Source organism: Myotis lucifugus, unplaced genomic scaffold (assembly GCF_000147115.1).
Source record: "Myotis lucifugus unplaced genomic scaffold, Myoluc2.0 scaffold_493, whole genome shotgun sequence".
NCBI classification, from domain to species: domain Eukaryota; kingdom Metazoa; phylum Chordata; class Mammalia; order Chiroptera; family Vespertilionidae; genus Myotis; species Myotis lucifugus.
Genome location: NW_005871541.1, coordinates 351,950 through 369,158, shown reverse-complemented (window position 1 = coordinate 369,158; position 17,209 = coordinate 351,950). Strand labels below are relative to the sequence as shown.

The window sequence follows — 17,209 nt, the reverse complement described above, 5'->3', positions numbered from 1 at the left end:
TTGCAAATTCTCCCACACCCCTCTCTTTTGGCCTTGAAGGCAGGAAGTGCAAGGAGCTCAGAGCCCCAGTTCCAGATGGGGAGGCCAGGAAGGGGGAGGGGCCTGCCAGGGCTGCACCAAGAGCAGGGAGGAGCAGAACCCAGGCCTCTGAACTCCTAGTCTAGGATTCTTTCTTCCAAGCCAGGGATGGAAGCAGGGGAGACTTGGGATGTCACAGTTCAGTTCAGGGGACGGTGAAGAAGGGGAAGTAGGAGTCCAGGTTAGAACTAGTCCTGGATCACTGGGATAGGGAGGCCCCCTCCCTTCCACCCACTACATCCATCTGTCAAGACCACCTTTCCTGACCTTTGCCCCCTGAGAAGGGGCCAGCAGGCTCCAGGTTCGGTCAGGACAGTGCAGGGAGTAGAGCTCGGAGGACGGGGCTGCCAGCTCCACATGGAAGCGGAAACCCCCAAACACGTAGAGAGAGTCGGTGGCCTCGTGGTAGACGGCAGAATGAGCATAGAGACCTGGGGGGCGGGGGGGAGTGAGAACAGAGGCTGGGGAAGGCCTGGGGATCAGGAAGGCCCCCACCTTCCCGGGCTCCCCTTCTCATGACCACAACACCTTCCCAGGCCCTGAGGCCACAGACTCAGGAGCCCTTCCCAACCCCTCTCTCTCCCGTGAGTTCAAAGGATAACCATCAGAGGCTCTGGGGAAGGGAAGAGGGAGGCGAGGTGGCCAGAATGTCCTGGGGACAGTGATCAAAGAATAGAAGGAGAGGAAGAGAAAGGAGACTATCTGAGGGATAGTGCTCTTGGGAGAGGAGATGGTGACCAGCGTTATTGGACAGGAAGAGGCCAGCTTTTCATGGAGTCAAGGGGAGGGTGTTAGAGAAACTGACTCCTCATTCTCAAGAGATGGTACCTGAGGATCTGGGTAGGGTCAGGGGAAGACAGGGAGGTAACAAGGTGTGAGGGGCAGCGGCCACAGAGTGTGGAGTGGATGAGAGACGGCTGTGCTCTCCGGTCCCTAGCCCACCTGTGGGGGGTGTCCCACTCTGCGCTCCGGATACCCAGGTGCCAGTCGCCAGCTGGTACTCGAGCAGCTGCTGGTTGAAGCCATTTTCAGGAGAGTAACCGCCCACCAGGAGCAGAGACAGGCCTCTGCGCGCAGTGAGGGTGTGACCAGCGACAGCTGGGAGTTCCACAGTCTGAGGGGCCTGAGAGATAGAGGGCAGAAGTCATGGGAGGCCAGAGGTCAGGGGTCATTTTGAGGGTAGAAGCAAGACTCAAAACTCCCCACACTCCGCTTGAACTCGCTAAGGAGATAGTGAGCTGCCCGGGCTGGTCAGACCACAGGCCCTCGGCCCGGCCCCGGTCCCAGCAGGTGTGCAGCAGGCCTCTTCCCATGCCTGCCTCTCAGCGTCACCTCTTCAGGCAGCAACAGCCTGTGCTCCTTTGGGAAGCCCTTGCCCCTCTGCTCTCGCTCTGGCTGCGTAGGCTGACTGTACCGCTCCACAGGCTGGCCCACCAGGGCATCAGACCCCTTGACCAGATCAGCTGGGGAACACAATGTGACCCAGACGGCCAATGAAACTCAATTCTGGGACTTGTGCTGGAGCCCAGGAGGAAGCCATGTCCTCTGGGGAAGAAGCTGGCAGGAGCTCCCTGGTCATCTTAGCCAGAGCCGTTTTAGGGCTTGGGGGTGGGGAGACATGCTCACCTTCTCCTGCCGCCACTGTAGGGTGGTGAGGTTGAGGATCCAGAAGTCTCGGGCGACGCCCCCAGCCGTGAGCCCCCCCATCAGGTACATGGCACCACGGCCAGCGGGCACATAGGCAGCTGCATGGAAGGAACGGGGTGAGGGGCCTGGGCCTCCGTCCTCAGCTCCTGCCAGCATCTGTGTCCACCTCCACTCACTCACTGAGTACCTGGAACCGACACAAAAAAGCAGCCTCACTGTCCAGTCATCCCAGCATCCCCTGGGTGACCCCACACTTGGCAGATATCCCAGCAGCCCCTAGGGTGACCCTCCTATGACAGTCACCTTACGATCCCCCAGAGTAACACCACCCAAGTATCCATCCCTGAGGTGAACTTCCTGGGACAAGTGACACAGTGTCCTCTGGAGTGTCCTCTTCTGCATCCCCGAGGGACTCTTATGTGACAGGTATCTCAGCATCGCTGAGGTGACCTTCTCTCTCTCATTTAGGTATCCCACCTCCCCAGGCAGTTCTCACCTGTACAGGTTTCCCAGCAGCCCCTGGGGGAGGCCCAGGCCCCCAAACATCCACAAGGTGGCATCAGGTCCCTCCACCATGGTGTGCCCCAGGCGGTGCAGGAAGCGGCTAGCAGTGTCCTGAGGGTGGGGGTGGGGAACATGAGGGGTCAGGCTAAGGTCATGACAGTATCAGGCTGAATATAGGGTCTGGGGAGTGGTCCCAGGAGTGGAGGAGGGAGAATGATCCAGGCTGTGTGGAACCTCCCCAGAAACTGGGCTGCCACAACTCACAGCTGAGAGGCGGCTGTCCATGAGGGTCTCCCAGACCAGCTGTCCGCCGTCCAGCTTCGTGGCACAGTCGGGGCCCCCGAAGCCCTCAGCACAGATGCACACGCCCAGACTCTGGGGGACAGAAGAAGGAGGCTCGGCGGGAGCCCTGAGCACCACCCCTGTCCCACCTAACTCACCCCATCCCGCCTGTACCTGGTTACAGGTCCCTGCCCCGCTGTGGGCATTGCAGTTTTCAGGACACAGAGCCATGCGACAGTGTGGGCCAGCCCAGCCCTGGGGACAGCGGCAGAGGCCAGCCCCTGCGGCCCCATCCTGGGGCACACACTCTTGGGGAACAGGGCAGCTCCCAGGGCCCCCTGACCCACAGCGGGCAGAGCCCACTGAAGCGTTGAAGCCCCAGGACGAGGAGCCGTTGGCCTCCCAGTGCAGCACGAGCAGCCCTGTTGGGAGAGAGGCCAGCGGCATGTAGCAAGGCCAAGGTCCAGGCGCGGCTCCATCCCCAGGTTTTGAGAAAAACCCATGTAATTGGGCAGGGAAGCCAGCCACCCGATCATCTATATTCACTGCACCCCTCTCCCTTGTCCAGACCATTAAGTTCTATTGGTCTTAAAGCCTAAATTTCTCTCCTATTCACCCACTGCTTGCCACTTCCTCAGTTGTCTGACCCCCCACTAGTCTCCCTGGCTCACCTACACTCTGCCCTTCAGTCATCCCACGTGATCCTTAAAAAACATGAATCTGAACCTGTCACTCGCAAGCTCCAAACCTTCGACAACTCCCTACTGTTCTTTCAAAGTCTCCTTAAAAAGATGTGGGGGGCGGAGGAGGAGGAAGGAGGCAGGGGAGACAGGAATTAATAATATGTAAAAAATGAGTCAACATTATATTGAAAAAAAATAAAAAGGCCCCGAAGGCCCTCTGACGTCATCGCCTTCCCCTGGCCCTCTGGCTCCAGCACCAGGCCCGGCTCCTGCTTCTCAGGGCCCAGGCACCTGCTAATCCTCCCCTGAGGAGTCCCCCTTACCCACACCGCCCCTTCAGGTCTCAAATGAGACTTCACCTCTGCACAGAAGCTCTCCAGGACTCCCCCGACAGGCCAGGCACTCTCTTCCACTTCCTTCCGTCCCTCACTATTTTGAATGTACTTTGTTTGATGTCCTCCCCTCACACACGCACACACAGTGAACCATGGGAAGCACTTGTGCCCCTTGTTCACTGCTGCACCCTTAACCTCTAGCTCAGGCCTGGCTCACTGCAGGTGCTCGGTAAATACCTGGTGAGTGAAACGAAATGAGGGGCCCCTCGGTTCTTCACTCACTGTGAGGGGTCTGGATTGCCAGCTACAACTCTGCCTCTCTCTCCCAGCCTTGGAGCCACTCTGATTTGCAGTACGAAAGGAAGCATTTCCAGACATGGTAACAAATTATTTCTAGTGCATTTCCATCAGCCTGAGCTGGGCTTCCCTCAGCCCTGCTGAGCCTGGTTGTGGGGCTGTCCTGTGCACTGTAGGGTATAGAGCAGCACCTCTGGCCTCTACCCATGAGATACCAGTAGCACCCCCAATCATGACCGCCAGCCACATGCCCCGAGGACATCATCAGTAGGGAACCGAGGCTGAGGAGGTTTCAGGGCCCTCGCACCAGCCCTTCTGTGTGACACATCCGCTTGGCCCTTCTCTCCAGAGGCAGCCCAGCAATACTCTATTTGCCTCTCAGCTGAAGACACAGAGACCCACAGGTGGCAAGGGGTTGCCTCACCCAGCAAGTCAGTGGCAGAGGTGGGCTGGGTCTTAAGCCCACCTTCGTCAGCAAGATGCAGGGGAGCGAGGGATACACAGCCCAGGACAGAGGCCCCACCTCCCTGGTCCCCATACCAGAGAGGGCCTGCACAGTGAGGGGCCTGTCCCGCCGCTGGCCGCAGAAGGCAGCAATGAGGCTACGGTCCGACTGCACAACGCCTGTGTCCAGGAAGCGTGGGAAGCCATCAAAGGCCAGCACGTAGCTCAGCTGGAGGGGTGCAGAGCGAGGATTAGGAGGTGATGAGGATGAGAAAGAGGGATGCTTGGGGTCTGGGAGGAGGAGGAGTTCAAGAGGAGAGGACAATCTGAGACAGGGAAATGGGCTGTTTGAACATACTGGGCAGACTGTCAAACTGTGGCATGGAGACCACCATTCCCCCCGTTGACAGCAGACATGGCTAATCAATCAGACACTCTCACCTGGTGCCTCTTTCTCAATACACAGCTCCTGGTGGCCACCACCAGCTGCTGAGAGCTAGCACACGCCGTATATTTACCATGCTGCACTGAGGAAGGCAGTTTGAGGATCTGGGGGTTGGAGACTTGGAGTCCAGGAAACAAGAGTGATCTGGTAAATGGGAAGGTCTTTGGGCTGGGGGTTGAAGGACTAGAGTTTGGGGTTTGAAGGATAAAAAAATGGGATGATGGGGTTCAGGGTCTGTAAGGAGTCCAACTGGGTGGGGAAAACATGGGTCTGAACCCTAATGCCCTCGGAGCTCACCGTGCAGGGGGTGCTGCTGTCGGGGGAGAAGGTGAGGGTGAGTGGGGGACAGAGGGTCCCAGGAGCACAGGGCTGTAGCACCTCAGTGGCCGAGACAACCCACACACAATATGAAAGGCCTGGCCCGGCTCTCACTGCCCCACCACCTGGAGGCAGCAGCCCCCCAACCCGGCGTGAGCCCAGTGCCACTGAGGACACGTTGGTGAGGAGGGCGCGGCCCCCACACTCCCGGAAGCAGGAGCCACCGGCCCTGGGGAGATGGAGAAGAGCCAGTGTCAGACCAGTCCTGCCCCATCCCACGTGTCCCTAACCCCGACCCCACCTGTCTGGTCCCTGGCTCACCGGGGGTCCCCATAGTAGCCAGGGATGCAGAGCTGGCAATGAGCACCTTCGGTGTGGTCCTGGCAGAAGCAGAGCCCACTGAGGTTGTCGCAGTGGCCACGGCGTGGGTCCCCATGCCCATTGCACTGGCAGGGCCGGCAGCCGCCTGAGCCCGTGGCGTTGCCAAAGCTGCCGGGTCGGCACCGTTCGCAGTGCTCCCCCCAGGTCCAGTCTGTGGAGGGCCCAGCAGGCAGGACAGAGAGTCAGGGACAAGGGTGGGAAGGGGACTGCCCAACTGGCTCACCAGATCCCTGACCTCACCAGGCTGCTTCAAAGGAGGGTAACCAAGGCCCAGACTTGGGGGAATAGCAAGTCCTAAGAGTGGGGACTAAGGCCCCACCAATGAGATGAGTGCCACTGAAGCAGGTCAGGGGTCAGGAGCAGGTAGTGGGATGAGGGGACACTGAAGCCCACACCGAGAAAAGAAAACTGGAACCCCGAGGAGGCTCCCTTGAGGCCAGTCCAGGGGCGTCTGGGAGGAGGGCAGCTCACCCTGGCACTCATCGCAGAAGCCAGGCCCCCGCTTTCGGCAATGGCTGTGAAAGTTGCAGCCACAGTCTCTGGAGCAGCGGGGGCCGGGGGGTCCCGGGGCAGGCGTGGGCGGGGGCAGATCAGATATCCAGCCCAGGTCACACACACAGGTGAAGTCAGGGGGTCCACTGCACACACCATGGCCACAGTCCTCCAGGCACCTGAGGGGCCATGACAGGGGTGGGGGAAGGGCTGGGCAGGCCCAGAGTGCCCAAGGCATCCCCTGCCATCCCATTCCACCCCATCATCTCCATGGCAACATCATCACAAGCTACTGCCTGATCCACTGGTCCTAGACTACGTGGGTGGCCTTGTCTCCAAGGTAACCCCATCACACGTGGGAACTCCTGTCTCTATAGTAACTATACATCACTACTAGTGATCTATTCTCTATGAAAACCCCTTTCAACTTGGTTCTCCTCCATCTCCATGGCAACTCTGAAGACTACTAGTACATGGGTGACCTGCCTCCACAGTAAGGAGTGTTACACTGGGGACCCTGTCACTCTAATGAGGACCTAGTCTGCAAGGTAAAAACCTGGGGCTCACTGGGATGCTGGTTCCACAGCAGGGATTCCAGCACCATGATCACTTCCTCCCCCCCATCTCCACATGCTCCAGCCCTGGGCAGCATCTCCATGGAAACCCATGCCTCACTCACGTGCGATTGCAGTATGTGATGCCATCACCCTGGTAACCTCGCTGGCAGTGACACTCGTAGCTGAGGGGCGTGTTCAGGCAGGTCGCCCGCAGGTGGCACCGTGCCAGGCCCAGGCGACACTCATCCACATCAGGACAGCGGGCATACGCCCAGCGGGCAGGGAGGGCCACGGACAGCCCCAGGCCCTCCCCCACCCACAGGGAGCAGTTACCCCCACCCAGGGGCCCTGAGAAGTCCCCCTGGAGGCACCTGGAGGGTGGGAGATTGAAGAAGGTGGTGGAGTGGGAGATGATAAAGAAACAAGAGATGGAAATAGTTACAAGGAGAGAGAAAGCCAATCAGAGAGAGAGAAATATAAATATGGAGAGACAGAAAGAAGGAGAAATGGAAGCGACAGAGGGAAAGCAAGAGTAGTCAAACAAAAACGATAGTGAAAGACAGAAGTGAGATAGAGACAGGGACACAATGAAAGGAGACAGAAACAGGAGGTCAAGAAGAAGGAAGGACAATGAAAGAAAACAAGTCACAGAAGCAGGGACAGAGTGAAGAGGGAGAAAAGAGAAAAACTAAGAAAAGGGGGGAGGGAGAAAAACAGAGATAATGGTAAGGAAAAGGCAAAGAGGCGGAGAAACAGGCAGCCGTTAGAATTAGGGCCGTGGAGAGCTGCCCACCCCATCCTGCCCATCCACCTGCCCCACCGCCCAGGGCTCACCGCCCCAGTGTGGGGTTGTCCTCATTGCCACACCAGCCACACTCATGGCTCTGCAGACACTCGTGGCAGGTCAGGAAGCGGTCACAGCTCCGGCACCGGGGCTCTGAGTGCACGCTGCAGGGCAGCAGGTGTGAAGGGTGTCAGAGCCCAGCCACCTCCGCCTCCAACCTCCGCTCCATAAGCCCAGCTACCCACCCTGACCGCACCTGTCATCCCAGCCTCGGCAGCCCCCATATGGGTACCGGGCCAAGTAGGCAGCAAACAGAAAACAGGTGTGGGTGGACTGGCACCAGGCACACTGGCTTGAGTTGGCCAGGCAGTCGTCACAGGTCAGGCGCCTGGGGGTGAGGAGTGAAGACAGGGTCACGCCATGGCTGGTTTATACACACCCACCCACACCTGCTCCCTGGGCCCAGTGGGGCTCACTGGCTGCAGAGCGGGGGACACTCCTCTGGGCTCTTCAGGGCACCCTGACCCCGGCCTCGCCGGCTGCATGCCGCATCCCCTTTGCGGTTGGTGCTCTGATGCCACTCACAGAAGGGGTCCTGGGGGGTTGGAGAAGTAAGAGCCCAGCTTAGCCCTCTCTCTTGGGCTCCCAGTGCCCTGCTTCCCTCACCTACCCAACCCCTAAGACCACCCCTCCAAGCCCCTGCCCTCTCCCCCTGCCTGCCCCTCCAGACTTTCCCCTTCAGCCAGCAACATCCATGGCTTCTGCCTGCCCAGCACCCTCTCGCGTTTTGGGCACAAGAATCCCTTTGCATGGTCCAGGTGGGGCAAATGCAATCCTTGGGATCCAGAGGTAGGCAAGGGGCCAACCCCACCCCTGGCCACACTGACTGATCCTAGAGCTGGCACAAGACCCAACCAGAGGCAGTAAAATGTACTCTGGGACCCCTATGGACCTGGGGGGTGACAGTGGGGTGGGGACAGAAAGGTACTCTTTCCACTTGGCTGAGTGAGGGATGCAAGTCTGGAGCCCTGTGGCTCCCTTGCCATTCCCAAGGAAGGACCCTCCAGGGAAACCATGGTCTAGTGATGGCGAACCTTTTGAGCTCGGCGTGTCAGCATTTTGAAAAACCCTAACTTAACTCTGGTGCCATGTCACATATAGAAATTTTTTGATATTTGCAACCATAGTAAAACAAAGACTTATATTTTTTATATTTATTTTATATATTTAAATGCCATTTAACAAAGAAAAATCAACCAAAAAAATGAGTCCGCGTGTCACCTCTGACACGCGTGTCATAGGTTCGCCATCACTGGTCTAAACCATCGGAGGTCACAGGCCCGAAGGCCTACCCGTGGACTCTGCAGCCCAAGCCGATAAATGCCCCTCTGGTGAAGAGGCGACGTGTTGGGTTTTCTGGCCCCTAAAGTCCTGACTGCCAGGAGCCCCCTCTCCAGTCCCTCTCCTCTGCTCCCCACCTGGCTCATGTCTACCTACAGCTCAAAGACAATAGCCCCAGCTATGCCCCCATACTGCCACCTTGGGGACCCTTGGCTGCCCATGTCCCTCTTCCCCAGTCCCCTGCTTTGGTTGCCTCCAACTTGAAACTGCCCCCTCAGTGGCCTGGCAGGCACCTGGGTGCAGGCGTGGCAGTCGCGATGCTCCTCACAGAGCGGGCAGAGGGCAGGCACCAGCACCAGCAAGGACCTGCGGGCCCCACTGTCCATGCAGTGAGCCCCACTCTGGCGCAGGTGGCAGGTGGAGCTGGCCAGGCACCAGCCGCAGCCCTGGTCTGCCAGGCAGCCCAGGCAGGAGGAGTAGGAGGCGCAGGCCATGGAGCGGTAGGGTTCCAGGAAGAAGAAGGAGATCTCCTGGGGGAGGAGGCATAGGAAGTCAGGGGCCCATGTTCCAACTTGAGGGTCAGGAGTCAAGGTGTGAAGTAGGGATCAGAGTTTGGAGCTAAAGACTTAAGTGTTTAGAGATAAGATTGAGAAGTCAGGCATGTACCAAGTCAGAATTTAGGCCATTAGCAGACAAAAGGGGATCAGTATTTGAAACATTCTAGAGATCAGAGGTCAAAGTATGGAGGGCAGAAGTCAGGGGCAGTGGGTTAGGGAAGGAAGAGGTACAGATGTGGGCAGGGGTCAGAATGTCAGGTCAGGTCAGAGTCTGGGGGTCAGGAAGCAGAGCCTGGAGGGTGCAAGGTGAGTCCAGAGTTCAGAAGACAAGGTTTGTGGCCTGGGGTTCAGAAATCCTAGAGGATCAGAGGCCTGGGCCTGGGTCTGGGTACTCACACTGCCACCTGGCACACCAGTCCGGTCCCACAGCAGGGTGAGCTCGCTGTGCCCAGGGCCCGCCGAGCCATTGAGCTGGCCCCGGATCTCCACCGCGTACTTGTGGGCCCGGCCAGGCAGTGGGAAGAGACGAGCAGACCCTGGGCGCTGTAGCCGCCTCGTCTCTTTCTCCTGCTGAGCCACCCAGCGCCCCACTTCCTCCTGCAGTAGGGTGAGGACAGACAGGGCCTCAGGACTTGCCACAGCCCCCATCTCTGAAACCTCTGAGAGCTTCAAACCCACCTAGCAGCCACCTCCTCCTGGGAAGAGGAGGGGCGCCTCAGGGTTCCTTAGACTCCGAGAACCTCCAAGTGCCCCCAAATCCACCAGGGACCCTCCTCCTCCTCAGGGGAATCTGACTTGGTAAGACAAACCTTCCCCACCCTCTTCACAATTTCCCAAACTGTGTTCACAACTGAACGCTCCATGGCCCTCCCTCCACTAAGGATACATCTCCTGCCTAAGGATTTCTCCCTAGTCTTCTCCGCACCACACATCCCCTCACCCGTATTGACCATAAACAACCCTCTGAGTGTCCCAGGCACCCTCACCATGTTCTCTGGGTCAGGGCCACGGGCCATCCGGGCCAGGACGTGTAGGCGCTGGGCTCGGGTCCACACAGCCACGTCCTCAGCCCCTGGCCCACCGGGCCCTCCCGGAAGCAGTGGGTGGATGAAACCACGATAGACGAGTGATACGTCGGTCTCTGGGCTGGGTGTCAGGGTGATGGTTGTGCTGCGGACAATCAAGACCTGTGGCAGCCGGGGAAGGGGTATGAATGAGCGCCTCTCTGCGTGGCCCACGGTCCCCACACCCCTCAGGCCACATCAGAGCCAGAAAAGATCTGGCAACTCAACCTCCTTCCCTATTTCATAGAATGAGACCGAGGCTAGGGCAGGGGGCTGCTCACCTGGGATAACTAAGAGTCAGGACGCCAACTCAGAAAACAAACAGGGTCCCAGCCCTGCTCATCCCCACTCTCATGAAACTTCAGGATCCTCTTCCCCAATGCCCCACCTTTCCACCTAAGCCCTCAGGAGTCTAGATAACAAAAAAATTTAAATTAAATCCCTTAACTAGGGGTTATGGAAAACTTCCAGGCTAATGAATACACCTATGTGCCTGGAGGATGTCGCACCCAACTCCATGGGGACCTGTGCTCAGAACCTCTGGACCTCACTCTATGTATCATATCCTCTGTTATATAATCAACAAGTACACAAGGCTTTTTTTAAAAGGAGATTCCAGCCCTAATTGGTTTGACTCAGTGGATGGAGTGTTGACCTGCGGACTAAAGGGTCCCAGGTTTGATTCTGGTTGGGGGCACGTGCCCAGGTTGCAGGCTCCATCCCTAGCAGGGAGCATGCAAGAGACAGCCGATTAATGATTCTCTCTCATCATTAATGTTTCTTTTTTTTTTTTAATATATTTTTTTATTGATTTTTTACAGAGAGGAAGGGAGACAGATAGAGGAGTTAGAAACCATCGATGAGAGAGAAACATTGATCAGCGCCTTCTGCACATCCCCTCCTGGGGATGTGCCCGCAACCCAGGCACATGCCCTTGACCGGAATCGAACCCGGGACCTTTTCAGTCGCAGGCTGATGCTCTATCCACTGAGCCAAACCAGCTTCGGCTCATCATTAATGTTTCTATCTCTCTCTTCCTCTCCCTTCCTCTTTGAAATCAATAAAAATATATTTAAAAATAAGTAAATAAATAAAATAAAAAAGGAGATTCCAGCCCTAGCCGGTGTGGATCAGTTGGTTGAGCACAAGCTCAACCAAAGGTTATGGGTTCAAATCCCAGTCAGGGCATGTAAGGAAGGCAACCAATCAATGTTTCTCTCTCTCTCTCTCTCTCTCTCTCTCTCTCCCTCCCTCCCTCCCTCTCTCTCTCCCTCCCTCTGTCTCTCAGCATGTCATCAGGTGAGGATTAATAATAATAATAATAAATAAAAAGATTCCAGATAAAACATTCGAAGTGACAGACGTGATTTTTTGCTAAGTATGTGTTTTTATAATTGCAAATGAATGGAATAGGCCAAGTGTTCATTATGGGAGACTGCTTAAATAAACAACAGTACTAGGTGTTAGAAAATAAATGGAGTATTATGCAGCTGTAAAGATAATAAGAATGTTTCCTAAGTTCTCTAATGGGATGTGTTAAGAAAAAAAGGATGTGGTGGTATAGTGTGGATAATATACTACTTTTTGTGCAAGAAAGAAAAATGATTAAAAGTCACATTCACTTGCCCTGACCAGTTTGGCTCAGTGGATAGAGTATCAGCCTGCGGACTGAAGGGTCCCAGGTTCGATTCTGGTCAAGGGCATGTACCTTGGTTGCAGGCACATCCCCAGTAGGGGGTGTGCAGGAGGCAGCTGATCAATATTTCTCTCTCATCGATGTTTCTAACTCTCTATCCCTCTCCCTTCCTCTCTGGAAAAAATCAATAAAATATATTAAAATAAAATAAAAAAAGGTTTTTAACAATTCTGCCCCAAGATACAGACCCAAATAGGTGTTTAAACAAAAAACGTGTGCATGAATATTCATAGCAGCACTATTCACAGTATCAAAAAGGTGGAAACAACCCAAGTGTTCATCAACTGATGAATGGATGTGGCAGAGCCATACAATGGAAGAGTATCCATATATATAAAAACCTAATATGCAAAGCGTCTCCTCGGGAGCTTGACCAACCCGGAGTTTGATCGCTTGCTATGACGTGCACTGACCACCAGGGGGCGGCACAGAACAAAAGAAGGCCCCGGCTGGCAGCCGGTAGCCACTAAGGACCCTACCGGTGCACGAATTTCGTGCACTGGGCCTCTAGTTCAGCCATAAAAGGAATGAAGTTCTGATGCATGATGAGGCTCGAAAACATGCTAAGTGAAAGAAGCCAGTCACAAAAGGCCACATGTTACATGATTTCTTTGATATGACGTATCTACAGCTGGCAAATCCAGAGGCAGAAAACAGATTAGTGGTTGCTAAGGGCTAGGGGAGAAGGGAATGGAGAGTAATTTTAATGAATCAGGGTTTCCTTTGGGGTGATGAAAATGTTCTGGACCTAGATAGTGGTGACAGTTGCAAATATGAATGTGCTAAATGTCACTAATGATAAATTTTATGTTATGTGTATTTTACCACAATTTTATTTTATTTTTTTAGATATATTTTATCTTAGAGAGGAAGTATAGAGGGAGAGAGAGATAGAAACATCAATGATGAGAGAGAATCATTGATCGGCTGCCTCCTGCACGTCCCACACTGGGGATCAAACCTGCAACCGGGGCATGTGCCCTGACTGTGAATCAAACCATGACCTCCTGGTTCATAGGTCAATGCTCTACCACTGAGCCACGCCACCTGGGCTTTTTAATATATGTTTTTATTGATTTTAGAGAGGAAGAGAGAGAGAAAAAAATATCGATGTGAGAGTGAAACATTGATCAGCTCTCCTGCACCTACTCTGATGGGGATGGAGCCCACAACCTGGGCCTGTGCCCTGACAGGGAATCGACCTGGCAACCTTTTGGTGCATGGGACAATGTTCAGCCCACTGAGCCACATGGGCCAGGGCTATCACAGTAAGGAAAATCATACCCTTGAATGTAGAGACTTACAGGGTAAACATATAAGTGGTAAAGATCTATTTGGAAAACAAAAACCCTAGGACCAGCCTTCAACACTCCATCCCCAGCTCCCCACCTTGTCAGGTTGGGAGGCGTTGGGTGGCTGTTGGAAGGTGAGGAGGTGCAGGCCAGGCAGGAAGCTCTGGGTGACGCAGGCCTCCAGGGATGTGACGAAGACAGGTGCAGGCCCCCACCAGCCCACGGTGCCTGAGATCTGCTCTCCTCGGCAGTGGGCCTGCTCTATAAGGACAGGAGCAGGGGGTCAGTGTGGGGTGCAGCACTGCCCCCTCCCACACTTTCACTGGTCACTCACCAGGCCGAGGGAGGCAGCTCTCATTGTGCACGCACCAGCCCAGGGCACCAGGTCCCCGGGGAGGAGCTGCAGGGCTGCTGAAGGCCAGGCAGGCCTGGCAGTCACCCAGGAGGCGCCCCAGGCCCAGGCAGCTGGCAGCCAGACACTACAGGAAAGGAAGGGGACAGGGGTCCTTGTTCACCAGGGCTTATGAGATCTGGAAAGGGCTATGGATTTAGGAGTTTTGGAGTAGAATGGATCAGGGAATTGAAACCCAATTAGAATGGAGAAAGATGAAGAGGACAGGGCCTGGGGATATGGGTATAGATAAGTTCAAAAGGATTGGGGAAAGGGTCAAAGTTTAGGGGTCAGCAATCAGGAATCGGGGATGCTGATCTTAGATGTGAAACAAATCTCCCGTGTGTGTGTATGGGGGGAGTCCTTCTTCACTTGGTTTCAGCAGAGGGAGACACTGAGGGATGGTCTCTGTGCGAGGGGCAGTGTGAGGACAGCTACTCACAGCCCCTGAGGGGGTCCCAGGAGGCAGTGCAGCTTGGCAGGACCCCTGACACCAACTGCATTCGGGGTCTCGAGAGCAGACACTGTGGTCCGTGTACATGGAGCAATAGTCCAAATGGTACTGTAGAGAGATGGGAGTGGAGGAAGGGGCTCCTCAGACGGGGGCCTGTTCCTAGATTCCCACTCACTTTGATCATCCCAGGGTACCCCAACTGCTCAGCACCTTGAGGATCCCTGTCCAATCCTCTTCCAGTGCCAGGAACCACTGCCCCTCTGCCTCCATCCTCCTCCCCTGAACCTGGGAGCCAACATCCCTCCTCTCATGAACCTAGGGACTCCCACTGCTTATCCCAAGGACTCCCAACTTTCTCATCTATGGGAATCACGCCGCCTCCTCCCCAGCCACCCTCTCCCTATCACCCCAATACTCACGTCTGGGGCAGGCGCCTGGAACACAAAGGGGGGCACCTTGTAGGCCATCAAATCCCCACGGGGCCGGCCACTGTACCCACCAGCCACCAACAGGACACTGCCACCAAGCACAGCTGCCACATGTGAATACCGACCACTGGGAGGCGCTGCTCGGCCTAGAAGAATACAGACCCCCAAGGACATGGGATCCCCCATCCCCCTCCCTCCTTGGTGGCTCCCCTGCCCAGAGGACTACACTGGCTCTTCTAAGCCTCAGCTCAGTCTCCTAGCTCCTGCTCCAAACCACCTGCCCATGGAAACCCACCCAGCCTGCCTGGCCTTGCACCAGCTCGTCCTTTCTCTCCTCTGGCCTCCCATAACCCTACACAAGCCACCTGTCAGACAGAGTATGATCTCTAGGGTCAGAAAAACTTGGGTTCGTCCTAGCTGGTTTGGCTCAGTGGATTGAGCGCCGGACTGAAGGGTCCCGGTTCAATTCCAGTCAAGGGCACATGCCTGGGTTGTGGGCTTGATCCCCAGTAGGGGGCGTACAGGAGGCAGCCGATCAATGATTATCTCTCATCATTGATGTTTCTATCTTTCTCTTCCTCTCCCTTCCTCTCTGAAATCAATAAAAATATATTTAAAAAAAAAAAGAAAAAGAAAAACTTGGGTTCAAATCCTGGGTCTAACATTTACTTGGGTTTAAATCATGGATCAACTACTGGCTAGCAGGGTAGCCTTGGGCAAGAAACTCGAAGTCTCCGATTCTGTGTTCTCTGCCCTTAGGGAGCTGCCTGGCTCTCACCTGCTTTTTGTCTGCCCGGCAATAGCCTCCCTTCTGGGGACAGCCTCTGATTTTCCCCTGGAAAACAACCTTCTCCCTCTCCCAGTCCACAAGGTTCAAGTCAAGCCATACCTGCTTCGGGCAAAAGTGGGGCTTTAGCCCAGGCTTATCAGTGTCAGTGATTAGTTCAGGATGGAAATCAATTCCTATAATTCTTGGGGGGGAAAACACTCTCTCCCCTCTGAGAATTTTTTTAAAATATGTTTTTATTAATTTTAGAGAGAAAGGAAGAGAAAAGGAACAAGAGAGAAACATGGATGAGAAAGAAATATTGATTGGCTGCCTCCTGCATGCCCCTTACTGGGGATCTAGCCTGCAATCTGGGCATGTGCCCTGACTGGGAATCAAACCTCGACCTCTCGGTGCATGGGACAATGCTCAGCAAACAGGCACACCGGCAGGGCCCCTCTGGGCATTTTAAAGGGGTAAAATATCGTCCAAGAGCTGCTGGTGACCATCTACAAAAGGAAAGCTGGCTGGAGACTAAAGTAAACTCAGCGAGAACTGGAGAGAGAAATGGCTAATGCCATCATGTGAGCACCTGGATCCAGCCCAACCTGAAGCTGGCCAGTTTTCACTCAAGTTAGCCAAGAAATTCTCCCTTTTGCTTAAGCTGGTTGGGTTAGATTTCTGTCACTTACAACCAAGAGTCCTGACCGACAGGTAAGTGGTCAGTGATTGGTGACTCCCCCACCCTCTTACTGAACCCGAATGCTCTGTAAGCACCTGGGTCTTGGTTCAGGGAATCACAAACTACAGAAGAGGAAGAGACTTCCAAAAATCTCACATTCTCGCCTGCCCAGTAAAGGAGCCTAAAAGAGGGAGAGGGACAGGCAGAGGAGTCCTGAATGGGAGATCTCAAATGTCAGGCCCAGACTTTATCCCTGATGGCTACACAAATCCTTGGGGACCTTCCCTCTAAGTGTCCACCCTTCCTCTGTCCTTGCTCTTCTGTTCAGTGGAGTGCGGATGACAGACAGGCCTCTGGGAAGTCCATAGTCCCCTGAAATGATACGCCCCCTTTGTGAGGAAGGGACCTGATCTAATGAGTTTGAAAGGTTCTCCACACCCCCCTTAATTATGGCTTTTGCACAGGTAGTTCTTTGGGGCCAGCCATCCTGGTTTTGCCTTGCCCACTGTGTGACCCTGAAAAAGTTACCTCTTCGTGGGCATTTCCCTATGGAAACTGGCAAACCTGAACTGGAACCTAGGTCTGATGCTGCTGTAACTGCCTCCCATCTCCATGACAACAATGCCCTAGTCCTGTCTGCAGTGCAGGCTTGCCCCCTAAGCAGGCTCAAATAGCATGTCTGGCTCACCCCGACAAGGACCGAGGTGGCTCTTGCCCAAAGCCCAGATTCACTGTAGGGGGAAGTGTGACCTTCAGGACCCCCTCAGGAAAACAGAGGGGTCACTCACCCTCAGGCGTTCCTGGCGGGGCAAGCTCAGCCCCTGACACCCACTGATGGCAGCCCAGGTGGTAGAAGAAGATGCCATCTTCATAGCACTTTTCCTCCTGATAATGGGTGTGCACATTGCCTCCTGGGAAAGAAGGAAAGGGGCACAGCTGGCAAGGCTGGGGGAGGTGGGGCACCCACGCAAGCAGCCTCAGCTCAGGGTTGCTTTGGACCCCCGGCAGGCAGACAGGCAGGAAGCCTCCTCACCATAGACCACCATGTAGTTGCCCAGGACACTGGCTGTGTGGAAGGCTCGCTCCCGTGGGCCCTGCAGCCCATCCCGGCCCTTCAGGGTTGTCCACACACGCCGATCCACATGGAAGAGCTCAGTGGAGTTCACCCGCACAGAGAACCTGTGGGGGAAGGCAGAAGGAAGGGCTCAGGGCACGAGGGGCCTCTGTCCCTCTCTGGGCTGTTAAAGTTGTGTAATCACTCAGGGTTTATGTCCCTTCAGAACTAGAAGCT

At 55.2% G+C, this 17,209-nt stretch overlaps 1 protein-coding gene across 1 annotated transcript in view; it reads right to left on the bottom strand.

Moving 5' to 3' along the window:
• The window catches only part of MEGF8 (multiple EGF like domains 8), a 42,719-nt gene that overhangs the window by 15,346 nt on the left and 10,164 nt on the right, over positions 1–17,209 (bottom strand). The window contains exons 7-29 of the mRNA XM_006103592.3: positions 16,952–17,097; positions 16,707–16,829; positions 14,462–14,616; positions 14,031–14,150; positions 13,532–13,676; positions 13,295–13,458; positions 10,132–10,332; positions 9,542–9,742; positions 8,882–9,118; positions 7,724–7,842; positions 7,504–7,635; positions 7,298–7,411; positions 6,586–6,834; positions 5,886–6,085; positions 5,355–5,565; positions 5,013–5,262; positions 4,367–4,499; positions 2,686–2,933; positions 2,494–2,604; positions 2,222–2,340; positions 1,705–1,912; positions 1,021–1,201; positions 346–509 (exon numbers count right to left, since the gene is read on the bottom strand). Coding sequence (XP_006103654.1) covers positions 346–509; positions 1,021–1,201; positions 1,705–1,912; positions 2,222–2,340; positions 2,494–2,604; positions 2,686–2,933; positions 4,367–4,499; positions 5,013–5,262; positions 5,355–5,565; positions 5,886–6,085; positions 6,586–6,834; positions 7,298–7,411; positions 7,504–7,635; positions 7,724–7,842; positions 8,882–9,118; positions 9,542–9,742; positions 10,132–10,332; positions 13,295–13,458; positions 13,532–13,676; positions 14,031–14,150; positions 14,462–14,616; positions 16,707–16,829; positions 16,952–17,097 — 3,931 coding nt within the window. The remainder of the gene's footprint in view (positions 1–345; positions 510–1,020; positions 1,202–1,704; positions 1,913–2,221; positions 2,341–2,493; positions 2,605–2,685; positions 2,934–4,366; positions 4,500–5,012; positions 5,263–5,354; positions 5,566–5,885; positions 6,086–6,585; positions 6,835–7,297; positions 7,412–7,503; positions 7,636–7,723; positions 7,843–8,881; positions 9,119–9,541; positions 9,743–10,131; positions 10,333–13,294; positions 13,459–13,531; positions 13,677–14,030; positions 14,151–14,461; positions 14,617–16,706; positions 16,830–16,951; positions 17,098–17,209) is intronic.